The 26,258-nt window shown below is 44.6% G+C and overlaps 1 protein-coding gene across 5 annotated transcripts in view; it reads left to right on the plus strand.

The window, feature by feature from the left end:
• Positions 1–26,258, plus strand: part of LRP4 (LDL receptor related protein 4) — a 79,793-nt gene that overhangs the window by 41,609 nt on the left and 11,926 nt on the right. For 4 of the 5 annotated variants that reach the window (XM_031593443.2, XM_090140883.1, XM_090140886.1 and 1 more), the window contains exons 3-25: positions 5,555–5,671; positions 8,915–9,028; positions 9,464–9,580; positions 11,999–12,127; positions 12,448–12,567; positions 12,698–12,823; positions 15,064–15,189; positions 15,661–15,795; positions 15,964–16,089; positions 17,499–17,729; positions 18,015–18,171; positions 18,516–18,733; positions 19,049–19,225; positions 19,776–19,901; positions 20,587–20,795; positions 21,463–21,544; positions 22,186–22,291; positions 23,205–23,406; positions 23,730–23,919; positions 24,165–24,296; positions 24,952–25,092; positions 25,770–25,856; positions 26,058–26,229. In XM_031593443.2, the coding sequence (XP_031449303.2) occupies positions 5,555–5,671; positions 8,915–9,028; positions 9,464–9,580; positions 11,999–12,127; positions 12,448–12,567; positions 12,698–12,823; positions 15,064–15,189; positions 15,661–15,795; positions 15,964–16,089; positions 17,499–17,729; positions 18,015–18,171; positions 18,516–18,733; positions 19,049–19,225; positions 19,776–19,901; positions 20,587–20,795; positions 21,463–21,544; positions 22,186–22,291; positions 23,205–23,406; positions 23,730–23,919; positions 24,165–24,296; positions 24,952–25,092; positions 25,770–25,856; positions 26,058–26,229 (3,340 nt within the window). The remainder of the gene's footprint in view (positions 1–5,554; positions 5,672–8,914; positions 9,029–9,463; positions 9,581–11,998; positions 12,128–12,447; positions 12,568–12,697; positions 12,824–15,063; positions 15,190–15,660; positions 15,796–15,963; positions 16,090–17,498; positions 17,730–18,014; positions 18,172–18,515; positions 18,734–19,048; positions 19,226–19,775; positions 19,902–20,586; positions 20,796–21,462; positions 21,545–22,185; positions 22,292–23,204; positions 23,407–23,729; positions 23,920–24,164; positions 24,297–24,951; positions 25,093–25,769; positions 25,857–26,057; positions 26,230–26,258) is intronic. The other variant, XM_090140884.1, reaches the window with a different exon arrangement.

A 26,258-nucleotide genomic window follows, 5' to 3' on the forward strand; every position in this document is an offset into this window, starting at 1 on the left:
TGTAAGTATTTTTAGCTTGTATTGTTGTCCTGTATTGGTTGCCTGGCTCTCAAAGGTGTTTTCCTGTAATTCTTGGTAGAGTCCTGCCTGTGCTTACCTGGCTATGATAGGAATTGCCTTCTTACAAATCTGAAGCCCTGCAGTGATGAGAGCCAATTATTCCATGACATGTTGACTTCCTGCTCAGGATCATGTTTACAGGCCAAAGTTCTGTAGTAATAATAGTAATAAGCAATGTCCCAGCTGTCATACCATCTTCACAGACTTTTTCTGGTGTCAGCTCTCTGGCTTACTGACAGTGTCTGGATTGGAAGCCTTTGCTACACATGCCCAGAGTAGCTCAGCTGCCTGCTTGCCTTGTGCCAACAGAGACTACTTTGGACTGTCCCTAACGAAAGCTGCGTGCAAGCAGAGGGATGGTTTTCATTCTGCCCTTCTACATGCACTTTGAAGTTCAGTGTGGTGTGAATGAGTCTTGCTTCCTGTGGCAGGGGTGAAAGGACAACTGAGTAAACTTGGCTTGGGCATTGATAAATAGTTCTGTTTCTCATAAGAAATAGCCCAAATCCCCCAACATCCTGCAACAGAATTTAGAATTTTCAGAAATTCTCCTTAGCTTGTAAACGCGTAGTTCCTTGGGATGCAGACTTCCTTTCTTATCTGCATGCTCTGTCGAACAACGCTATTTCATTTAAAGGTCCTGAAGAAGAATTTACCTTAAAGCTTAACTGAGAGTGGCCTGCTGTTCCCATCTCATTTGGGAGCTTTACGTAATTCCTTTTGAGTAACAACACATTCAAATCCAGGAGATGGTCTCACTGCTGCCAGAAACTGTATAACTACTATGCTTATCAGTCCTCCATTATCTCTGTTTAACAGTGTTGTGAGGATAAAAATCTTGCAGTTCTTTTACTGAAATTACTGGAAGCTTCTCCATAATGCTTTCCCCATAATTACCAGTTTTGAGCTCATACACAAGAGCCCAGGCAAAGCTTTGCTTCTGAACTTCTAGTTTGGCTACTTAGGAACTCAGTTTATGGTTTCTCTTGAAAAGGTAACACTTCCACAGCTACTCTTTCTTGTGAGTAAAGTTTGCTCCGTGCTTTATCATTTTACTGGGCTTAGTATATATATGCTTCCTTCACAAACCATCACAGTTAATGCAGTGCCACCTCGGACACAGAGCTTTTGACTGAAGGGCTGTGGAAGGTTGGGTGCTGGTACAGTTTTTCTTTCTTTCCTTTTTTTTTTTTTTTTTTTTTTGACCAGCAGATGCCAGTTCAGCAGTGCCATTGAAAACATTTTCTGTTATTCTACAAAATGTGGCTGGTGGAATGTAGTGTCTCCTCTTCTTTCCTGAGAGCTTACTAGCAGCCTTTATTCTTCTTTGTGGACCTACGGCCTGCTGTGCTGCAGAGCTCAGCAAACAGATCTCTGTGTGCACGTGTGTGTGTGTGGATGTGTGTGTATGCACACGTGGGGTTCAAGCTATAGGTGGTATGAAAACTTTGTAATTTATATTTGTTTGTAAATTAACTTCTCATTCTTCACGTGACGAAGAGATGGTCCGAACAAACGGTATTGTTCAAACTGCTGTGACACACATCAGGGCACCGGTCACTTGCTGTCCTTGGATACAAAGCAACCTGGTCACTGCAGGCAATGGGGATAAAGTGTTCAAAGGACAGCGAGACGTGATGCAGTCTGCATTTCACCTTATAAACTTTCCTTTCCCCCTGCCCTCCCCCTCTCCTTCAGCTTGGCCATAAAAGAGTGCCCTGTGTAATAGGAGTTGGGAGAGGGGGAGGAACAGCAGCCCTACGATAGACCTAGCTTTGCTGAAACCTTGGATGATGTCCAGTGTGACCATGCAGAGGGATGAGCTCAGGGAAATGGTTGGAAGTTCAAAAGCCTTTTTGTGTTGCTCACTGTCAGTCGACAGATGTGCTCTCTTGGGCTGTCACTGGCTCGCTTTGCTCTTCCCACAGGCTTTCCTTCCTCGTGCTTGTTCCCTCTGCCTGGGCAAGCAGATTAGTTCTCGTCTTTCTGGGCATTTTTCTGTCTCCAGCTCTATCCTAAGATTTGCCTTTGCACATCTCTTTTAGAAAAACTGCTGCTGATATGCACAGATGCGGAGAGATGAAACTGGAATTGAGTGGGGAAGTGGAGAAGTGAGGTGTTACGGTGTTTACCACTGTGTTATTCAATTCTGCTCTGAGCAGTGGTGAAAACAAGTTAGTGCAATGATTATTTTCTCATCGGGGAAATCGTGCCTATGAAAGCCTTGCAGCTTTCCTAGGAAGTAATAAATACCTTAATTTTACCACTGGTAGAAGTGGGGCCAGAACTATCCCACAGTCATGCAATAATAACAATCAAATCTGGGGGGAAAATACCAGTGTTCTTTTTTCTAGTCTTCTAGCTGCTAATCCAGTTTGTCCAGAGGGGTCTTGCTCCCTCTCTGCCAAGAGAAGAAGTCCTTAAAGTATTTTTTTTTTTATGTGGCCATGTATTCTTCTTCTGACTGAGAGAGGAAGAACATGGAAATGTGGCTTTTAAAATTAGTCAAAGCTGTGAAATATGCTTACCATACTGTATAGCTATTCTGTCATGTCAGAGAAAAATACAGTGGAGGCTGTTTGAATGTCAAATACTTGTGTTTCCCAAGTGTGACATCTTAACTTTTGAATTTCCTCTTAACTTTGTATTTCCAAACATCTTGTCTGGATATATTTACAACAGCACTAAATGTTAGCTCTGAGCTAATGCTATGCCCTCAGCTTTCACTTCATGGGAATAAAACTCAACTCCATCAAAGTACGAGGAAATAAATGATCAGCATAAAGGCTGAATGATAGTAGTCCCAGAACAAAGGGCTGTACAGTGAAACTGAAGCTGACCTGTGTAGAACAAGCAGGAATGTTTCTTTGAAGACAGTTTGCTTTATAATGGGGAGAAGGGATTGTGGGCTGGGAGGGGCAGGGCTGGAAAAAGAGGTTAGGGAGAGGCTGCCCTTGCCTGAAAGCTGCTCCTGGAATCTCCTGCATTTTCCTTTGAAGCATCTGTTTCTGAACGTGATTGGATTCAGGTTACAAATTTACATGGATCCCTGTCCTGATCCCGTTGGCGGTTCCTAAGCTTTATGAGACATTGGCCTTCGTTCATTAGGGTTGGTTTTTTGTGTTTTTGTTTTTCTGTTTTCTGTATTAAGTAGTTTTGGGATTTTTTTTTTCTTCCTCCTTTAAAGGAAAGCTCCTGTAGAAGGGGATTTATCTCCCCCCTGGTGCTGTCTGGGCTGGCACACACTTGCTGTCTGCTGGGGTGGGAATTAGGTCCTCCTTTGTATGTGTTTTGCTCTCTTTACCCTGCTCATGCACCCCCTCCTCTGTGCTTGAAGCTCAATTTTTATATTTAGGGGGAGTATGAAATTGGCTGAACTGCTCCCTGTAGGGGTGGAATTTCATTTTGTGTCGTTACCTCATGAAGGGATGCAGCAGTTCAATGGGATAATGGTATCAGCTCTGAACCAGTGCTAATGGCCTAACCCTCTGCAAGCCTGAAGAATTCTCCCCTGGAGAGTCAGCATGCAAATTCCCTTCCAGGCGGCTCCTGTGCAGTCCTTTGGTGATTAGTCACGCTGGGACTGGGGAGAGCAGACAGAAAAGCATATGCTGGGGGGATGGTCTTAGTCCTGAAACGGCAGCTGAGGCCAGGGTAGGTTTGCATCAGCGTGCAAAATATGGGATCTGTACTGGAAGGAGGGAAGGCTGATCTGTGGGACTGATCTTCTGAATCTAAAACTTTGTCTTGATTTTGTCTGGAAGTAGAATTTAGGGATGTTTTCCCATTCTGTCCCCCATGAGGATGAAAGGGATGCCCCTTCGCTTTAATGCAGCAGCATGAAGAGTAAGGAAATGGGTCAGCCACTGGAAGACCAGGGTACTGCTGGAGATATGGGGTGATGATACAGATTTGTATGCTTCCCTTTCCTTCATACCTCTCCAAGGCCTCAAAGTGGCGTGGTGTTTTCTGTATATACACCTACACAAGGCATCCTTGAGGTAATAAACATTTTTGCAAGGACTTGTGTCAAATTCTGTATTTTGCTATCCAACACAGGCTTCAGCGTCATCTGTGGTGACATCTGCAGTGATGTCCTGTCAGTTACAGGGATGCCTATGCCTGCCCTGTTACAGGAATGTCTGAAAAGATGATCCTCTTTTGTGGTTACAAAAAAGGTGTCTGTTACACAAGTCTGAATTTAACTGCTCTGGTGTATTCTTAGGGTGAGAGGCTTTTAGGACACACGCTTGGTATGAAATGTTGGAGGGCATGCTATAAAGAGCAGAGCTGTGAATGATTCTACGTAGTGTAATCCATACTGCTTTCACAGGACATTGGCAGCAATCCTGTGGCGAATGGAAATGGAGGGTTAAGGAAGCTGGAAAAGCTGAAAACATGACTATTTGTTCTCCTTATCCAATCCTCCTCTTTGTGTGTGTGTGGCTGTTGTCTTCACAGTCTTCTTTTAACCCTCCCACCCCCCCTTTGCGCTCCTACCTCCAGGATAGCGTTGGCAGAGGAAGCAGAAGCATAGCAGGCGAGGGCTGGCCCTCCTGGTGACAGATGGGAGATGCTGTTGGCAGGCTGGGCTGGGATGAAAGGGTTTCAGGCACTGCTTCTGCTCCCCTTCACATCACTGAGCTAACCTTGCTCTTTGGAGAACACACCTGTCAGGAACAGAGTCTTGTGCAGCCCCTTCCCTACCACAGCTGGCAGCACTTAAAAGCATGAACTTCCCTGGAGTTGAGTGCTCCTCTCATCTGTGGGGGAAGGACAGGGCCGATGCTCCCTCTTGAATTTCATCTTTGTGGCTCCAGGCCTCGTTAAATGGATGTTATGGTTCCACTCCATTGCCTACAATCCTGTGTAGGAAAGTGTCCCACGCTCCCTCTTCCTTGGTCCCTTCTGGAGATGTCTAGCAGGATTTGAATTCTATTGGCCATAGCAGAAGTACACTGAATTTGTCCTCAGCGGTGGATTCCTGCTTCTCCTTGCAGGTTCTTTGGGCTAAATTGCTGGCAGAGCCCCCAAGCTGAAACATGTATTTTATGTGTTTTTCACGCATCTTGCAAAACCCTGTTTCCAAAACCGCTGCTTCTCATGGCTCTTACCCTGAAGAACTGTGTGATTGAAACTGGGCGGACTGCATTGTGAAGCATACAGAAAAATGTTGATATTGTAATTTTCCTTGTTATAAAAATGTGCCATAAGAGGACGATAGCAGGCTTAGGGATGAAAGAGAAAAAATAAACTCAGTGGGGAGTAATGACAGCTCCTCTACTGTGGAAAGGTCAGTGCTTTTCTGGGGAGGAAAGACTGATGAGCTGCAGACCTACCCTGGCCCACCATCTGAGGCACAGCTCTTCCTCATGACTCAAAAATTCATGTCTTTTGTTTATAAAAAGTGTAGCCTTCCTCCACTAGGAGGAAGGAACTTTCAGGAAGGAAGTTGACTGCAGCTTCATACTGAAGTGTTTCTCTGCTGTTGCAGTGCTGCCTACTTGCTCCCCCTTGGATTTCCACTGTGACAATGGGAAGTGCATCCGCCGGTCGTGGGTCTGCGATGGAGACAACGACTGTGAGGATGATTCTGATGAACAGGACTGCCGTAAGTCACCTCTCTAAGGGGAGAGGGTGGGTGCAGTGCCTACCTGCCATGGCTGGGGAAAGCTACCCCTTTTTATTACAGAATTCTAAGAGTTTATCCGCTGAGGCAAACCCTTGGCTTGCAATAAACTACATCCTTCCTCTGACAGAGAGGTGTTCCTGATGTCAGTAAGCCCTCCTGTGCTGGCACTTGGCTCACTGTTCGGATGTGTGTCCTGGGGGAGGGGGTGCTTCTCCGTCCAGCTGCAGAACAGTTTATGCCCCACAGCCCTGCTAGTTAATGTCGCATGAAGTAGTTCCCTGAGCTGAGTGCTTCATGTCCTCCCCTCTTCGTGGAAATGCCTAACCTCTGCCAAATACCAACTGAACTGCTTGTCTGGATAACTTCCTGTGGCCTCAGGTTCCACTGTCTGACTTTTCTGCTGTGCTTGCTTTTCTGCTGTCCTTGTCCCCAGCATCTTCCTTCAAGCCAAGTTCCCTGAGGAGAGAGAAAGGTGCTGTAGGGATGCTGCCTGCATGGACAGCAGTTACCCTGAAAGCTGGCTTGTCTGCTGCCTGCAAGGTGCAGTCTTCAGAAGAGCTGCCATGGCATGCTGCTAGCCTTGAGCACTGCTGTTGTGCTTCTACAGCTTATTAAAACTGAAGAAATTTTGCCTGAGCCCTTGGACCTTAGCCCCCCTCCTTTTACACTTTTATGTTTTGTTATTTCTGGTTGGCTTCTGTTGGCAAAAGGTGTTCAGGGATGCAGCTTTCCTTCACCAAAACAGATCATCCAGTCTGTACTTGGCAGCATGTGTTGGGGAACTAATGTGTTGCATAGCACTTGATCTTCAGCTTCTTTGAAACTGCATCGGTTGCTGGAGCTGACATCAAGCTGCAGATAGGAGCAGTATTTTGTGCTGTCTGGTTGATTGCAGCTGCTCGATAAGCAGCTCTTGAATTCTACAACAGTTGTGTGTGTGGTACTCCAGAGTGACTCGATCATATCTCAAGAAAAGCAAAAATAATTCTCTTGGCTGTAAACTGCTCCATGTCTTTTTAACTGTTAATGCAATACTCGTGTGCTAATTAATTCACTTTTTAATCAGCATGCCCCATCTTTGCTATCTGGGCAGAGAACTGGAAAGCGGAGTTCAGGTTTTTAGCGTCTATTCTGTGTGATGTTCTGAATGGCAGGACTAAGCTTAGTTTCCTGGTCCATTTTTCGTGAAAGAAAAGATACGTGGGTCTGGATCCTTTCGGTCTTCTATTTTTTCATAAAAAGTTGGAATGCCTATATATTTAAGGCAACAGTAGAGAAGGGTGTGATCAAAAGATCTGGAGAATAATGAAAGGAGTTGCTTCTGTGAATAAGAGAGTCCTAGGGAGTTGTCCAGACTGGCACTTAACCATAGGAAGATTTATGATGGATTAAAGTCCTCAGGTACTAATTCTGCAGTCCCTTTTTCTTTCCTCACTGGCCTTCAGACAAGCTTTTGTAGAAGATTGGCAGACAGAGTGGAGTGAGGCTGCAAATGCTGGAGAGTTTAGAAGTTGTTTAAATTTTCTCTTTCACTTTTCAGTGAATTTTATCTTTCACCTTTCACAGAATCACAGAATGGCCAGGGTTGGAAGGGACCTCAAGGATCATGAATCTCCAACCCACACGCAGGGCCACCAACCTCCTCATTTAATGCTAGACCAGGCTGCCCAGGGCCCCATCCCTTGAACACTTCCAGGGACGGGGCATCCACAGCCTCTCTGGGCAGCCTGTTCCTGCACCTCACCACTCTCTGTAAAGAATTTCCTCCTGACGTCCAGCCTAAATCTCCCCTCCTTCAACTTAAAGCCATTTCCCCTTGTCCTGCAGTTATCTACCCTTTCAAAGAGTTGATTCCCCTCCCCTCTGTAGGCTCCCTTTAGGTACTGAAAGGCTGCAATGAGGTCACCCCGCAGCCTTCTTTTCTCCAGGCTGAACAAGCCCAGCTCCCTCAGTCTGTCCTCATAGGGGAGGTGCTCCAGTCCCCTGATCATCTTCGTGGCCCTCCTCTGGAACCTCTCCAACAGCTCCCTGTCCTTCCTGTGAAGATAACTTTGACAGTGTGGGGAAAAAAAGGTAGAGCTGCAATTCTACCATTAAATGCTTGCCAGATAATGATAGCCACAGAATATCAGAGGTGCAGGAATTGGAAGGGACCTCAAGAGATCATTGAGTCCATTCCCCTAGCTAAAGCAGGTACACTACAATAGGTTGCACAGGTAGGCATCCAGATGAGTCTTGAATATCTCCATAGGAGACTCCACAACCTCTCTGTCAACCTATCCCAGTGCTCCATTGCTCTTCTAGTTAGTATGGAACTTCCTATGTTCAAGTTTTAGGCCATTGCTATTTGTCCTATCACTACACACCACCAAGAAGAGCCTGGCCTCATCCATCTGCCTCCTATTTCCGTTTAGATATTTATAAACATTTATGAGATTCCTTCTCGATCATCTTTTCCCCAAGTGAACAGACCCAGGTCACCCAGTCTTTCCTCATATGGGAGATATTCCAGTCCTTTTACCATCTTTGTGGCCCTCTGCTGGTCTCCTAGTAGATGCCTGTTTATTATGAACCGGACAGTCCAAAACTGGCATATTATTCCAAATGTGGCCTCACCAAGAGTAGAGAGGATCACCTCCTTCAACCTGCTGACCACATTCTTTTTAATGCACCCCAGGATATCAATGGCTTTCTTGGCCACCAGGGCACACTGCTGGCTCATGGCCAACCTGTTGTCCACCAGGACCCCCAGGCCCTTCTCCGCAGAGCTCATCTCCATCAGGGCATCCCCTAACCTGTACTGATGCATGCGGTGATTCCTCTTCAGTTGCAAGACTCTACACTTGCTCTTGTTAAATCTTGCTAATTTTTAAATTTTTAAGGAGGCGTGCATTGCCAAAAAGGATCACTTGAACTTGACTTGGAGCTTTGCAAAAATACCAGCACATGGTGGATGGCTCAGTTATTCTGCTCCATGTCCTTCCTCCAGCCCTTGTTCTCAGGTTTTAGAGCTTGCTGTACTGCCAGCATGTAGTTGGAGTGGGAGAGAGACGCTCAGTGGCCATCCTGATGTTGATAGGGGAAAGGAAAAAAAACCTCTCCAACATGGCAGTATACTTGAGGGAGGATGTTGCTCTATTTACGATATGCCATATGTTTGTTTTTCTACTAGATAAATCTTTGTGCCTTACCTTCACCTTATTCTACATTGTGTCCCGGCAGCACCACGAGAATGTGAGGAAGATGAGTTCTCGTGTCAGAATGGGTACTGCATCCGCAGCCTGTGGCACTGCGATGGTGACAATGACTGTGGAGACAACAGTGATGAGCAGTGTGGTGAGTAGTGGTGCTGCCCTGCTGGTGCTTAAAAAGGCATTGCACAGACTCCCACCTGTGCAGTTCTAAGATCTCCTTAGCATGTCAAGGGCTTGCAGCTGGCTCATCTGAGCAAAGTTTGTGTGATATTTTTTTTCCCTGACTGACTGCTTGGGATCTCAGGCTGTGGCTTATTTGCCAGGCAAAAATCATTTGTGGCTCGTTACTCCTTGACATGCCATTGTGAAATCCCATGGATTCCTTTTGAATCCACTACTCTGTGTCTATTAAATGAGCACCGGTGGTTTTGTCCAGGCACTGCATGACGTGAAAATGTGTGATTTAATGAGCAGTCATGTTTGCTGGTGCCCTAGGAGCATCAGGACTATGGTGTGGTTTTTCCTGAGCACTCTAAGAAAAGTCAAAGATTTTTCTTTTGTATTGCTTTCTCTGCAGATATGAGGAAATGCTCAGAGAAGGAGTTTCGTTGCAGCGATGGCAGCTGCATAGCTGAGCACTGGTTCTGTGATGGTGACACAGACTGCAAAGATGGTTCGGATGAAGAGAATTGCCGTAAGTGCTCTTCTTGCTTTGTAACCATAAGAAATAGCCCTTTGGACCTGCTCTTGTCTTGAGATTTGACACATTTCCTGCAGCAGAGATCAGAAACGAGTCAGTTCTGCCTGTACCGGCAGCTATGCTGCCTTCTCTTGTCTACCCCAGAGGTCACGAGAGGATGGTGTGTGTCTTGTGTTACCTCACAGAAATATTTGATCTGTTCCTGCCTACTTCTCCATTGCTTCCCATGGCTGTGTGACCTTGAGTCAGAGCAGGGGGCTTATGATGTAGTGAATATAGTGTGTATAAAACTACAGGAGATAAAGGGCAAGAGGAAAAGGGAGAAAACAATTGCCTTCTTTATCCTCTTGTCTGAATCCTGCCCAGAATTTCTCAGGGGACTCTGCCCGCTGATAGTATCTTCAAGGACTGCGTGCTGCTAACTGGCATGCTGCAAGGGCTGCCTGCACAACCAGCTTCTCACCATTCAGGTACTTTATGCAGGACAGTGTCTGATAAGGGGTAGTAAATGAGCCAGCTAGAAACTGATTTGACTGATGGGAATGGAGAGAGATGGGGGTGTGAGAGCCAACAACAGTTGTCTTTTTTTTTTGTTGTTTTCCACCATCATAGCCTTGTAGTAAATGGGACAAGAGTCTATTATGTCCCTTCCTAACCCCCACTGCCTGTTTGCTGTGTCTCTGAGTGCAGTTAACGTCTGTGAAAGTTTCAGTGGTCCCTTCCCCCACTGTGCTCTCAAAGGCATTTTGCAGAATTTGTTCTAGATAGCAGGAAACTTCAAAAAGCTCTGGGAGGAGGGATCAGGGCTGCCAGCTCCTGAAGGGCAGGGGGAGCGGGTGCATGGAGGAGTTGTCTTTTATCTCTCCAGATAATGAGAGTTGGCAGCAAACCAGGGGTTGCAAACATTTCTAAGCTGGGAAAGGGCTCTAAGAGGAAGGCAGCTTCTCTTCCTCGCCTTTCCCCTCTCTTTTCTTCCTCCTTTGCCTATTGCTTCCCTACAGGCCACGAATATGCCCTGGAGGAGTGAGGGGAGATGTTGTTTCAACCTTGCCTGCTATAGAGGTTTACAGGCAACCTGAATTGGTGCCCCTGCTCCTCTGAGCTGGAATGCCTCTCATATTGTAAATGGCAGTTTTTTTCTGTAAGGCATTTTAGGTATGGAACTTCACTAAGAAGCTTTGTTTGGCTACCTCCTTTTATCTTATCTTCCTAAGCGTGGCTGTCATCTTTTTCTTATATCCAATATGCTGCTCATTGTTCATCTAAAACAATGTAGGACAAAGCTGTTCTTTTTTTTCTTTTCTTTTTCTTTTTCTTTTTTCCTATTTCTTTATTTCTTTATTTATTTTTGTGGAGAGTACTGGGGAGTAGGAGAGCCATATAATTTAATTGCAGAACATGAGAATTTATGTCACGGTTTCACTTTCTACTCAGAGAAGCCCAAACACTTCTTTCAGATTTCCTTGGTAAGGAGCAGGTTAACACATATTTCAGTACCCAGCCACTGGATACCGGCTGAACTGGAGCTCTTACTGCATGCCTACAGGCATAGTTCCTGTCCCAGATTGCCAGTCTTTGTTTTCCCTTTTATTTAATAGATCTGTTTTTGGAGCTCCTCAGTTGAAAGGGTCACGTGTCTGAAACATGCAGTTCATTCTCTGGACAGGAGGAGAAGAGACAGATTCTGTTGTGTGGGATTCATATTTTTCATCCCTTCCCACACTGTACGCTGCTGAACAGAGAACAGTGGGAAAATCCTTACCTAGGTTTGTTGGGCTCTGCCTGGGGTATGCCAGTGCTCCTTACTGATAGTTTGTTTGAGTGATGGCTTGAGAGTGAAGGGAGTGAAGAAACTTCAAAGGTCAGGTGCAGAAGTGAGCTCTGCTGCTTGTTGCTTCCTTTGCTCTTCAGGTGCATCTTTTTGTTACAATTCTGAAGGAATTGTGCCATACTTTAACTTTTTGTTCTGATGTGCCTCTATATTAAGAGCTACTCAAAATGATAGTTTTGTTGTTATTTCTGTTTCTGTATCTGTGTTTTGGAGATTTAATAACAATTGAAATTCTTTACGGAATGCACTAGGACGGTATCTTGAGCACAGGCGAGAAGGTGACACTCATGGATCTTCATCACTTTCTTCCTTTTATTTTTTTTTTAATTTTTATTTTTTAAAAGGACGTTGACTGCACAGTTGCCTTTGTGTATAGCTTTAAACCACACCTCAGTGAAGCACAAACAGCACAGATGGTCTCTGAGTAATACAGGTCATGCAGAGAAAGGCAGCAAACACTAGGAATTTCCAACACTTTTCCACTGAATACTTGCTAGTCTGTTATTCGATTGAGAAAGGTTGCATCTAAACTGGATTGTGCCCTGTTACCTTAGGCATCTTTTGTTTGATTCCTTTGTTAGCATCAGATGTTCCAGCTGCCACCTGCAGCTTGGAGGAATTCCAGTGTGCATATGGGCGCTGCATCTTGGACATCTACCACTGTGATGGCGACGATGACTGTGGGGACTGGTCTGATGAATCTGACTGCTGTAAGTTAGTGCAGAGTGATGCGTGGGTCCGAACATTTGACTTGCAAACCTAAATGGATTTTCAGTTGGCTGGAAAAACAGCCATCTAATTGATCACACATAAGCTGTCTCTTTCATTATTTTAAATTCAGGAAACTGAGGGTAGTGACAGGAATCACTGCGTAGTCAGCACATTTCTGCACACAAGAATGAAAGCAGTTTCCAGGAGGGGTCTAGTCAGGGCTGAGTTCCACAATAGTAGAGAAAAAGCGTGGCATTGGGAGATTTCTTAGATGTTCCATTGGTCTGAATTCACTCTATGTTTTTTAATATCTCTGCAGCATCTCACCAGCCATGTCGCTCTGGGGAGTTCATGTGCAACAGCGGCTTGTGCATTAACGCCGGCTGGCGGTGCGATGGAGACTCCGACTGCGACGACCAGTCTGATGAGAGGAACTGCAGTGAGTGCCGGGACTAATGGGAGTGTTCCATTTCTGCTGAATGCACGAGTGTGTGGGGGAATGTTATTGAAACTAGGCTCTTCTGATCATTCTTGCTCATCTGACTTTTTTTTTTTTTTTGACCCTTCAGCTACATCTATGTGTACAGCTGACCAGTTCCGCTGTAAATCAGGGCGCTGTGTCCGTTTGTCCTGGCGCTGCGATGGGGAAGATGACTGCTCCGACAACAGTGATGAGGAGAATTGTGAAAATACAGGTTTGGTCTGCTGCCTTGCTGCTTGTAGCTAATAGTTCCATCCTGGAGGTTATGGATTGCAAGAGATTGCATCTCTTTTGGATGGCTTGACAGAGTTCAGCCTCAACTTTCAGTGCTTCTCAGTGTGAGATATGTAGGCTATCTTCTATGCTCGCAAACACATGTAGTTCTAGTGCTTAGACTAACCAAAATGGTTGTGTTTTCACATCAGATCCCTGCATCTTTCTGTCCTGTCCATGCTATGGTTTACTACAAAGCTTTGAGGCAGTTCCACTCAGACTTGTAAATAGTAATAATTTTCAAAGTTCCTACATTTGTTAAATAGGTAATTCTAGGTAGCTTTTGTGTTGCCATATGAAGCTGCCATGCAATGGTTAACAGGCAATAGATCAAAAGAAGGCGTGTTGTGAAAGTTAAGAAGAAAGCCTTTGTTTCAGAGGTTAAGGATGCCAACCCCTGCTGTCCCCCTCTACCTTTGCTCAGGAGTCTCTCTTGTTCTTTGTCGTAATCATTTCCCTTATAGATATTCTTTTATATAATTATGGATATAGAAAAGAAGAGGATTTCAACAGACTCTCATATTACTGTAGGATTCAGGGAATATCTAGAATCTTCAATTTTTCTGAAATCCATCAGGTTGTCTGTAGCCCTTGTTGAGAAGTAATGCATACTGTCATAATGAGCAGAGTCAAGAAGTGTATACTGACTTGTCTAGATCTGTGTATTTTAAAAAGTGGGTTTACAGGTGATAAAATGGATAGGTTAGAACTGTAACCGTGGGCCTGTCAAGGAGTGAACAGTGTGTATTGTACAGGAAGAGCTGAGGCTGAGCTCAGAGGTCCTGAAGCTACTGCTCTAGGTGGGTCAGCTGTCACGAGCACCAGCATGCAGAAGATGGTAATAGTAATACTGGAAAAAGCAATTGTACTTGAAGAAAAAGCACTATGTTTCCTTGTCTTAATAACCAAAGTATTTAAAACAAACACTGAACTGTTGCCGCCCTGAAGCCAAATCAAAATTCCAGAACCACTGAAATTCAACCTCTCCACTTCAAACAAACCCCAACATGGTTGAGTACAGCTATTGCTACCATAAAATTAATTGTGCAGTTCTGCATTAGGTCTACAGTGATAGCAACAAAGAGTTAACCTGGAGGTTCTAGTCACGGCAGAACATGTACTGGCTCATCTGATGAGAAATAGCCTTAATGTCTGTAGCAAGAGTTAGAAACCTGTGACGCTTAGAATTATGTTTTTGTTGGCTATAGAAAGAAAGTTCCTAGAATGAAAGGAGATCAACATAAGTAAGAATCTCTATCTTCATTATGATAAATGTGGTCCAAGTTTCAGAAACCTTTATTAAAAGTATTCCTGTGCCCTGAAAAGTGAGTCTGCATGTTTCCGTGTTCCCAGTTGGTGTGCCCATTAGTTCTTATTTGTCTTTGACAATCTCACAACTACCCTTTTCCATTTTGCTTACAGGCAGCCTGCCAAGTTATTTTTTTCTTTGCTTGTAACTGTATTGTCTTGTTGTATTCCTACGATTATCAGAGTGTGATGATTTGGAAACCACTAACAAAGTCAGCTTGAGAGGTACAAGAAATAAGAGGCAATAGGACAGTGCAGTTATTGCTGAAGAAACAATTAGATTGGCAGAGTCCCTACAAATAGCATTACTTTACTTACAGGAATTCCGTAGTGTCCCTGCCAGCAGCAGTAGTTGAAGTGTGTAGCTCATGTGTGAAATCCTGTTGCCTGAGCTCACATTTCAAGGATGCATGTAAATCTCATTCCAAGTCCGTCACAGTGCAGTTAGTGCTGGACAAGACACACATTCCTCTGCAGGCTTAAGATCCATAGCCTTGCTGGTTTGGCATCTCAGATGATTAAACTTGCTCCTCTCTGACACATGCTCAGGAACATTGTGGAATCTGGAACCAAAGGGAATTAAGCTAAGACCCTGAAGTCATTCTGAGAGAAACTAAATAGCTGAACTTCCAGTAAAGCAGCACTGGAGTCAGTCTGGAGAGAGCTAACAAGCCTCTGAGTCAATGTAAAGAAATTTGGAGCGGTATGAAGTGGAAGACGAGTTGAATTCAAGGAAAGAGGAAGTAATGGATTTCTGTTCATATAAAGAGATTGTAACCAATCTTAGAAAACGTTCTTTATCCATTACTTCCCCGTGACTGTTGTTCCATCAGTAAGCTCTGGTGTGCTTACATTCCTCTTCCTCTATTGCAGGGACCCCTCAGTGTGCTCCAGACCAGTTCCTGTGTGGGAATGGGCGTTGCATTGGCCAACGGAAGCTCTGCAATGGAGCAAATGATTGTGGAGATGGCAGTGATGAGAGCCCGCACCAAAACTGCCGTAAGTTCTGCAAGTCAGGTCTTAAATATAAATGGAGGCACTGTGTGTGGGAGTCAGTTTAGTGTTGCTGAAGGATGTGTGTAAGGAAGAAAGCTTGGGCTGTGTTAATGGAAGGGAGTGTGGGTTGAAGACTGAGGACATTGACCTTTGTGGTTTTCCAATTGCATACTGTGGAGAAGGAATAATGGGGAGACGATTATACTCTCAGGTATCAAAGTCTGTTTGCAGAGATAGTGAATCCCCAACCATATTATTCTGAGCTTCACTGTCCGGACCTCGGGAGTAGCTGCTCCCTGTTGGTTGTGGCCTGCAGGGGACATTTCTGAGTGTGAAGAGGCAGCTTCCAGCACAGCCTGTATCCTCCCTGTCTTGCTTAGCCTCTCCTGGAGGGTGACCGCTATGTAACAGCTGAGAACACAAGCAACTGCTTTGTGGTTTCAGCTCAGTTGTCTTCATCTATTTCTTTCACAGGTCCACGAACAGGGGAGGAGAACTGCAATGTCAACAATGGTGGCTGTGCTCAGAAGTGCCAGATGGTACGAGGGATGGTGCAGTGCACCTGCCATACAGGTTACAGGCTTCTGGAAGATGGCCGGTCATGCCAAGGTGAGTTTTTGGAGCAGTAGCCTCTTCCCTGCTGCTTTGATGTGCTTGGAGTTGATGGCTATGATGGGGTGCAAATTGGAGCATGAGGGCAGAAGCAAGCTTGTGGTGAGATTGTTAGGCTTGTTAATATTATAATAGTAATTTTATCCCTCTGTCTCTAACATGCAGATGTGAATGAATGTGCTGAGGAAGGTTACTGCAGCCAAGGCTGTACCAACAGTGAAGGTGGCTTCCAGTGCTGGTGTGAGCAAGGCTATGAGCTGCGCCCTGACAAGCGTAGCTGCAAAGCTCTAGGTAAACAGAAATTCAGTCTTACTCTAGTGCATGTTTCTTGGTCCAATTCTCTTAATTTTGCCTTTAATGCTTCACTGGCAACATTTTGCTGCTCACACACAAGGAAGTACCTGGATTTATATTAGGTATACCTAGGTTGTTGGTGAAAACCTGTGAACATTTTATGATTTTGACTGTGGGGTGGTGTTTCACTGTTTCCTTTCCTTGCCAGCAGGACAGCCTGTGTTTTTTTTTTCTTATTCCTTCTCATTCCAGGTGGCCTACACCCTGAGACAGAAACAGCATCCTGTTTCTGTTCAGAAAGTGTCTCGGTCCTTCCTTGTCAGTGAAGTTGTATCACACCTCTTTGCTCTGGTTTGACCTTAGATGCTGGTCACCAGTCCTGAGTGGCTGCTGTAAGGACATCTGTTTTTTTAAGGGCATCTGTACATTTGTTTAACTTGATTCCTCAGCTCCCATGATGTAGAAGTTGATGAATTAGGAATTCAATTTCAGGAAATAAGAATGTAATTAGCAATTACCCTAATGAAATCCATAAAGAATCACAGAATGGCTTAGAATGGAAGAGACCTTAAAGATCATCAAGCTCCAACTCCCCTGCTGTGCTCAGGGCTGCCAGTCAGTAGGTCAGGCTGCCCCAGAGCCCCATCCAACCTCACCTTGAACACCTCCAAAGATGGGGCATCCACAGCTTCTCTGGGCAACCTGTTCCAGTGCCTCATCACCTCCAAGTAAAGAATTTTTTCTAATGTCTAACTTAAATTTCCCCTCTTTTAGTTTAAAGCCATTTCCCCTTGTGCTATAACTAACAGATGATGTAAAAAGTCACTCTGCTTCCTGCTTACAAGCTTCCTTTGAGTACTGGAAGGCTGCAATGAGGTCTGCTCAGAGCCTTCTCCAAGCTAAACAAACCCAACTCTCTCAAACTTTCTTCATAAAGAACTTCAGGTGGTTTTTTTTTTTCAGTACAAGTGTCTACTGACTGACTTTATATCTGGCTGAGGCATACTTTAACTGTGTCCTGTTTTGCTGTGGTTGGAGGTTGCGGTAGAAGGTGTGGTAGAGCTTGTGTGTTTGCATGGCTGGAAGGTGGATAGAGACAAAGGAGGCTATAACCTTGCTGCCAAGCGTGTGCCTAGTGGTATGGCTTCAGGTGAGATGAGCTCAAATGGGACCTGGACTGATCACATCTTGCTGAGTGAACATTTGCCAAAAGTTTTAAAACTGCTCATTTTCAAAGTAGAAATATGTAGTGGGGTTAGGAAAGGAACTGTCTGAGCTGTTTTGTAATTGGATGTTGATTTCTTTCTACCAATGCTGCAAGATTGTGTTCTGAGACTTGTAGTAAAGGGAATAGTAGACAGGACCCTATCAAAGTACTCTAATGCTGTCTTCTCATAAATCCTCAGGGCCAGAGCCAGTGCTGCTCTTTGCCAATCGAATTGATATCCGGCAAGTGTTGCCTCATCGCTCAGAGTATACACTGCTCCTGAACAACTTGGAAAATGCCATTGCCCTTGACTTCCACCACAGCAAGGAGCTGGTATTTTGGTCTGATGTCACTCTGGATCGCATAATGAGGGCCAATCTGAATGGTAGCAATGTGGAAGAAGTGGTTTCTACAGGTCTGGAGAGCCCAGGTGCGTCACCACAAAAAAGGCAAAAGCTTGTTCCCTGTCTATGGTGTGAGAATATGGATGGGTGAGTGGAGATAAGTAGGTACCCTGTGTTCAAAAAAGCACTGGAATGGGCTGGATGGAATGGGTGTGAGATAATTGTCCCAATAGAATTTATCTCTGCTGACAGAAAAGAAGATACAAGGACAGAATTGGGCCTTTCTTGAGGCTAAGAAGGAAAAGGAACTATTTTTCTGAGCAGAGTCTGCTCCTTATTTCATTCTGTGCTTCATTCTCCCCTGGAGATAGGTGGACTTGCAATTGACTGGATACATGACAAATTATACTGGACAGACTCTGGAACATCTCGAATTGAAGTAGCAAACTTGGATGGTACTCACAGGAAGGTGCTTTTGTGGCAGAACCTGGAGAAACCCCGGGCAATTGCCCTCCATCCTATGGAGGGGTGAGTGAAAACTTGAGTTCTCAGTGAGCCTTCCATGCAAGGGTTGGGTGAACAATGGTCACTGAGGGTGCCCCTGGGTGCAAGCCCCCTGCTTGGTGCCTGCAGTTTGGGAAGCCTTGCAAGCTGAGTGCTTTCAGAGCTTTTGTCCTATTCTGAACTCCTCAGGTTTCAACAGCTTGAAAGTGCTGGGTGTTACCTTTCTAGCTATTGCTTCTCTCATGGCTGAAACCCAGTCTCATGCATGAGGTCATAGGATCAACATCGTTTTGCCCTGATAGGAAGTGTTGCGGTGTGCATTAGGTGGGATGTTAGTATTCTAATCTGTGTCTCCCTGCTCCCTCTAGCACGATCTACTGGACTGACTGGGGCAACACTCCCCGCATTGAGTATTCCAACATGGATGGCTCTAATCGGCGCATCATTGCAGATACACACCTATTCTGGCCCAACGGACTGACCATTGACTATGCAGGGCATCGGATGTACTGGGTGGATGCTAAACACCATGTCATCGAGAGGGCTGACCTTGATGGACGGAACAGGAAAGCTGTTATTAGCCAGGGTAAGTAATGGAGCTAGGTACTGGAAATGTTCTCTGCAGCAAAGAAGGCATGGTGCTTGGGTGACTTGTTATTCTATGGTTATTTATTTTTTAATTGCTGTGGGATGAATTCTGTCACTAATAAGGGATGGGCTTTGCTACCCCAGACATCAATGGACAGGAGAGAGGAAGTGTCTTGTCATATTAGTGTATGATGGATTTGAGCAGTTTGACTGTGGCAGTGCCCAAGAGGTACTGGTAAGAGTTCCCTTGCCTCTCTGCTAACACAAATCCTGTTGAACGTGATGGAAGCCCTGTATTGGATGTCTGTTGCAGGCCTTCCACACCCATTTGCTATCACCGTGTTTGAAGACAGTTTGTACTGGACGGACTGGCACACCAAGAGCATTAACAGTGCCAACAAATTCACAGGCAAGAACCAGGAGATCATCCGAAACAAACTCCATTTCCCTATGGACATTCACACACTGCATCCTCAGCGTCAGCCAGCAGGTAACTGCAGAGAGAATAGAGACCAATTCGAGCTGCTGGTAGAACTGTTGCTGCCACCCGCCCTGTAAAGCAGAGAGATGTCAAGCCTGAACCGAGAGTATTGATGCATCCCCCATTTCTGTCCCGGGCTGCTGCAGCATTTGCTCCATCCAGCAGCTCGGTTTAGGTGCCTCAGCGGCGGTAGCCCTGCTCTAGATGTTACCGCAGCTCCCTCTGCTGACACTCAGAGATGAATGCTTTTCAGTGGGAAATAGCTCATGACTGGGGAGAGATAGGAGGAACATAAGTGAGCACTAGCAACGACTGACACTTCCCATAATCCTTTTAAATTGCTGTAATCTGTTTGGGAAGTACATTGGTTTAGTTGTTTTTCTACTATACTAGCCCCTAGAAATGGAGTTAGTGATTTAATTTGACTTCTTGTTCTCAATTAGTGTCTGCGTAGACAAGTTATCTCATTCACAAGGGGCTTCGCACCTTGGCTGGTGTTTTTCCCCCTTTCTTTGCTCTTTGCCTTATGCGTGGTTATTTTTGTCTTTGGCTACTTGAGCAGGGAGAAACCGCTGTGGGGCCAACAATGGGGGCTGTACACACCTGTGCCTGCCGAGCAGCAAGGATTATACCTGCGCCTGCCCCACTGGCTTCCGCAAGACCAGCAGCCATGCCTGCGCTCAGAGTAAGTGAGGTGGGACCACAGCCTGCGTGTCCAGATGTTTTGTGGGTGGCAGAGGGTTGGTCGTGGGAATATGCAGCGGTTTCTTCCAAGAAGATACAGCTATGGGGACTGGATAATATTAAGGGGCCTCACCTTTTTGAGGCATTTCTTTGTTCTGTGTTCCCATTCCTTTCATTAGGCTGGATGGGTGGGGATGCAGAGAAGCTTGGTCCGTAGATCCTTACATCAGGGCTGCTACTGATGCCTCACTGCCTGTCACAGCTTTTCCTAAAGCTTTCATAGGAGCTGTGTCAGTGATGACCAAGATATTCAACCTTGTTGACTGCCAGAATTTCTCTTAGTTTGCAACCATGTGGGAGAATTAGGCCAACTGTTGTCCTAGATTCTCAAGAGATGGCAAAGCTGTTTAATTTGGAAATACGTCTATGCCATTTTTTGAAGAATATGGTTGAATTTGTATCCCTTAGCAAAGATGCCCCAGGATGCAGTTCGTTAGTCCTGTGCTCCCTGATGATCCCAATCCCTTATAAAATAATTTTTGCTACCAATAAAACGTTGGGCTGTGACCTGTCAATGAGAGATGATGTAAATGATTAGGTTTGGACATAGCAGGGAATTGTCTGTGTCTATCACTGTGTTGTTGAACTTAGAGAAATTAAAAGGAGACCTTTCGACCTTTGATCAGGTCTTGACAAGTTCCTGCTTTTTGCCCGAAGGATGGACATCCGTCGGATCAGCTTTGACACAGATGACCTGTCAGATGATGTCATCCCCCTTGCTGACGTGCGCAGCGCAGTGGCTCTGGACTGGGACTCAAAAGATGACTATGTCTACTGGACAGATGTTAGCACCGACTCAATCAGCCGAGCAAAATGGGATGGATCAGGCCAGGAGGTACAGTGTTAACTATGTGTGGAGACCATCTAGCCAGGAGACTCCTTGTGCATCAGATTTGAAGCCACTAGGAAACACTGGCTTCCTAAGGAGCTGTAGTTCGTGTTGGATTTATTGTTCATTGATTTGCCTAGTTTTTGCAGCAGTGGGCTCTGACATCAGTAAACACTTAAAACACAAGTTTGGTGTAAGTTCCTGTTTGTTTGGAAAACCCTAAAGTGGGAAAAAGCACGTTGATTTACAAGCTGCGGTTGATTCCTGTGTTGTAGCCCTAGAATCTGAGGGGAAGATGTGTTGCATTTTCTGTTATGTACAATGTTGTAACAAGAGCTGCATGCCTTGGGACTTGTACATGCCCTTATGCTTTTGTTAATTTTTATTTACTTATTTATTTATATTTATATATTTATTTATATATTGTTTGCCATTAATGAGGCAAACAGAATTCAAGATTTGGAGTTGTGTTTTGAACAGACATGAAAAACATGTGTAGCTTCAAGCATAAGATTTATTTGAGCTAGTAAGTCCTTAATGTTCTCTCTCATATCTTATTGTTGAACTTCTGTCTTTTGAAAGTCATGTTTGTGAATGAGTAGCGCACTGGGTTAGTGCTTTTTCACTAGGGTCTGATCTCACTAAGGATTTTCTTGTTTTTGTTTTTATTTAGGTTGTGGTGGATACCAGCCTGGAAAGTCCAGCTGGACTGGCAATTGACTGGGTCACCAACAAACTGTACTGGACTGATGCAGGTACTGGGCTCCTCTGCTTTACTGTTTCAGTCTTCATTATGGGTAATGAAAACTGAGTAACAGCTGAATGGTTCTCTGTCTCATCACAAATTTGCCTATTTCTGTCTAGCAAAAAAGCCCACATGAGATCAAGGGTCCCCTAAACAAAGGGGAGGTTGAAGTGGAACCATTAGTTGACCTCTCTTCATAGTGTTCCTGGTGCTAATTCTTTAGAAAGGCTTATAGCAGAAGTTCCACTGCTCTCTTGCTACAGAGCTTGTATCTGTGTGTGTTCACATCATATCTTCCAACATCACATCTTGGGGCGCAGCAGGTAGGATTTGAAGTTAGTTCCCTGTCAGAGTATGAGCTCGAAGAGATGTAAGAAAGGTGATTCTTCTCCAGCTGTTGTCTTATGTCTATACTGTATAGATACTTTGATAGCTTAGGAAAGTGCTGGCTTGCACAGAACTTGGCACCAGTCACAGCCGAACAGGTGACAGGAGTGATACTTTGAGCTGCATTTCTGCAGATAACTAAGATCTTCCAGACAGGAAAAGAGATGGGGGATGGAGAAGAAAGCATTGCTGTATGGATAGTGTTTACCTTATCTGTTGTTATTTCAGAGGTGTGTGCCTAATTCTTTCTCTCAATCTTTGTAGGAACAGATCGAATAGAGGTCTCCAACACAGATGGGACCATGAGGACTGTTCTGATCTGGGAGAACCTAGACAGACCTCGAGATATCGTAGTGGACCCTGTTGGAGGGTGAGAGATTCTTTTTTCTGGGGTGACATGAAAATTCTTTTCTGTCTTAAGACGTTAAAGTGCTTTGATTTAATGCAATTATCTCTCTGACACCTTTGTTCTACATTCTGCTGAAGTCTGAAATTAGAGACTTGATTTTGGATGCTAGTGGAACAAGATAAGCTGGAGTAACTGTGTGTCATGCTGCAAGAGCAGTCAGATATTTTCATATGTTTATCCTTGGGATCTAACAACTAAAGATCTGGTACAGAAAATGTTGTGAATTAGTCAAACAAGATGTTTCTATTTAATTGTTTCACATCTTTGTTGAATTTATACTCAAGCACTCTGCTTATCAACCACAGCTGAAACAGAAGGATCTCCTCAAGTGTAAGTTAGGGCTGATCTTAAGCATGATGTGACATTAGTGACTCATTTGCTTCAAAGCATTGTGTCAGTGGGAGTACTGAATGATCAAATACACCATGGAAAGCAATGCTGGGTAGATTAACAGAAACAAATGGTTTCAAGAAAAGATTTTGCTTCTTACAACAGTGTGGAGCTGGGAGTTGCATGGATAGAAAGAAGTGTGCTAGTTTCCTTGAGTGGATTACTGAAACACCAGCACAGCAACAGTACAAAGGGCTAATGGTGAAGACTGGTAAACAATTGGTTAGTTATTAGACCTGTAACATTTTCCTCCATGTTTTAATAAGGCCAGCACATGGGCTGTGGAAAGGATATCAGTTTGAGTATAATTTCAGGCATAATACAAAAACCCAAGGCTGAACATGAGCACGATGTTAGTCTAATGCTGGTTTTTGCTAGCTGCTGAAGGCACCAGGCTCTTACTTCTCACTACAGTCAGTGTCCAACTGTAATGGCAGTGATGACAGACTTCACATATTCACTTCTATCTTGGCCTTGTGTTCAGATTCATGTACTGGACTGACTGGGGAGCCAACCCAAAAATTGAGCGTGCCGGTATGGATGCTTCAAATCGCTTGGTGATCATTTCCTCCAACCTGACGTGGCCTAACGGCTTGGCCATTGACTATGAGTCACAGCGCTTGTACTGGGCAGATGCAGGCATGAAGACCATTGAATATGCCAGTCTGGATGGCAGCAACAGGAAGGTACGGAAAACATCTTTGAGGAGGGAGTCTGGGAGCATGAGGTGCGAGTCCTAGAGCACAGAGTGCTGATGGCCCCTGCCTCTCTTTCCAGTTGAAAGTGAAATCTTCCAAATCAAGACATACTGAGCTGCTTTCACCAGGAGAGAAGTTCCCTTTCAGTTGTAACCTATGTTTGAGGGAATCTCTGTTTGAGGGCTCATGTTGCCCCATCAGTGCTTGTGCTGTGTCTGTATGTTTTGACGTTGAGAAGGGGCGAGGGAAGCCTCTTTTCCTTAGTGACATTTAGTAATGTTTTTTGGGGGGATTGGGGGTGATCTGACTAGGTGCTGATTGGGAGCAATCTGCCTCACCCGTTTGGACTTACTCTTTATGGCGAGAGAATCTACTGGACAGACTGGCAGGCCAAAAGCATCCAGAGCGCAGATAGAAGGACTGGGCAGGCACGGGAAACGCTGCAGGACAATCTGGAGAATCTTATGGATATTCATGTTTTCCACCGGCATAGGCCACCAGGTACAGAACTCACCCCAAGCTACACTGAGCTTAGAGTTTATTCAGTCTGTAGTATATGTCACTGCCTCCTGCAAGGAGCTGAGCTATCTGTCAGCCCTCAATGCCTTAAGTCATGGAATATGAGAGCATGAGAATAACTTTCAGCTTGGTATTTAAGAACATTCTAGAATGCATTTCTGTAGCTGATAGACCCCTTTCTTGTGCCCATCCTGCTGCTTTATGGGTTCCTGTTATCTTTTCTATAGTACGTACACCATGTGAAGTTAATAATGGAGGCTGCAGTCACCTGTGCCTTCTGGCACCTCTTCCAAAAGGTTATAGCTGTACCTGTCCTACTGGGATCAACCTACAGTCTGATGGCAAGACGTGTTCCACTGGTGAGTCCACTCTGTAAGACTTTCATTGGTGGTGGATCATAACGACATTGTGGTCCCCTCCTTGTTAGAGAACAAAATTTGCTTTTATGCACTTATCTGCTTTATGTGCTTGAAAAGCCAATCTTGATGTCTGTACTTTCAGTGTGACAGAATTACTATAAAGAAACAATTTGATAACTGTATTGTTGCAGAAGAAATTGTCCTTGAAATTGCATTTGGCAACTAAACCAGATGTCACATTTTGCCCATATTTTTCTTCTAATCTTGAAGTGGATTCCTTAGTTATCAGGTGCTATGTTCTTTAGTAGTTCTGTACATCTTCCTCTTGACCCTTATTTTGAGGATTGCAGAAAACTCTTAATTTCAGACCATGGTACATCCATTGACACTCCTTAATAGGAAAACTGATTCCTAATTTCTGTTCCCACACTTTACCAAAAGCAACTCTTCCATGAGTGCACTCATTTTTAACTTGGAAATAAAGAAGCATACTGTCACTCAGTACAGCTCTTGTGCCCAGACTCCCATAGGCAGAGATCTGTGACTTCCCCTTTTCCACTTAGATGGATGTCAGCTCCAGAATGCTCAACAAATTATACCCACAATTGCATGATTTTTTTCTTATTGATAGCTGTTCATTTTCAACTCTCTGCAGGAATGACCAGCTTTCTGATCTTTGCCAGAAGGACTGACATACGGATGGTTTCTCTGGATATTCCCTACTTTGCGGATGTCGTTGTTTCAGTCAATGTCACCATGAAAAACACCATTGCAATTGGAGTGGATCCTCATGAAGGTCTGAACTTTATAGTGTATCCAACTGCCAGTTTGAAAGGCAATAAGTGACTTCAGTATCTGAATGTCTGAGTAGAGATCTGGGTGCAGATTTTACTGTACATTGTGAACTTGAATTAGGCTTTTTTTATATTATGTGGTGAAAATGTTCCTTTCCTGATGGGAATGTTCTTATATGAGGACAGCCCCAGCTGAATGGAAAAAGCTGTCTGCTATATTGGGTGGGGTCCCTGTGCATTTTGGATTTAAGAATGCTTTCCACCAATTGAAGCCTGTTACAGCAGTAGAGCTGAGACAGTGGCAGTTGGTTTATACTAGAATCTGATGCTGTGTTGATGTAAACCTGTTGTATAGTAAGGTCTGATTGCTCTCCTCTGGGACATTCTGAGAAATAAAATGTGGAACTCTACTACTAGCTTTAAAAGTATTGTATGTTCTCTTACCTTCTGTAAAGCTCACCTTATTAGAATAGCAGAAATCTATTCTAATAGCCTGCATGTACACATCTTTTGGGGATGACTGGAACATGATAATTTGTACTCTAGCTGAACAGCCTTATGCTGCTGTTATTTCTCTGCAGTCACACCTGTCTTGAATTGCCTAGCTGCTAGTCAGACACCTGGGTCTGGACTGCTGAGGATTTTAGTGATTTATTTAGGTTTCTCTTCTTCAACCCAGGAAAGGTTTACTGGTCAGACAGCACACTGCGAAAAATAAGCCGGGCTGCCCTTGATGGCTCCAAATTTGAGGACATCATCACCACAGGTAAGAGTGATTTTTGTCCTCTTGCCTCTGTGCAGTGTGAAAAGAGAGATGAGATTCTCTGGTGGAGTAATCTCTTTAAGTTTTTGGTGGAAGGGGGGCAAAGCCTAAAGCATCTTGATGAGGTGCACAAAGGCAATATTGAAAGTTCCTGACTAAGCTGGGAAAATGAGAAGTGATTGATACACCTTTGTGTCTTCTCAGGTCTGTTGACTACAGATGGGCTGGCCGTGGATGCTATTGGCAGAAAGATATATTGGACAGATACAGGAACAAACCGTATTGAAGTGGGCAATCTTGATGGCTCTATGAGGAAAGTCTTGGTCTGGCAGAATCTGGATAGCCCACGGGCAATAGCCTTATACCATGAGATGGGGTTAGTGTTGTCAGGAGGATTATCTAGGG

This window comes from Phasianus colchicus, chromosome 5, assembly GCF_987193195.1.
Source record: "Phasianus colchicus chromosome 5, bPhaCol1.hap1.1, whole genome shotgun sequence".
Taxonomy (NCBI): domain Eukaryota; kingdom Metazoa; phylum Chordata; class Aves; order Galliformes; family Phasianidae; genus Phasianus; species Phasianus colchicus.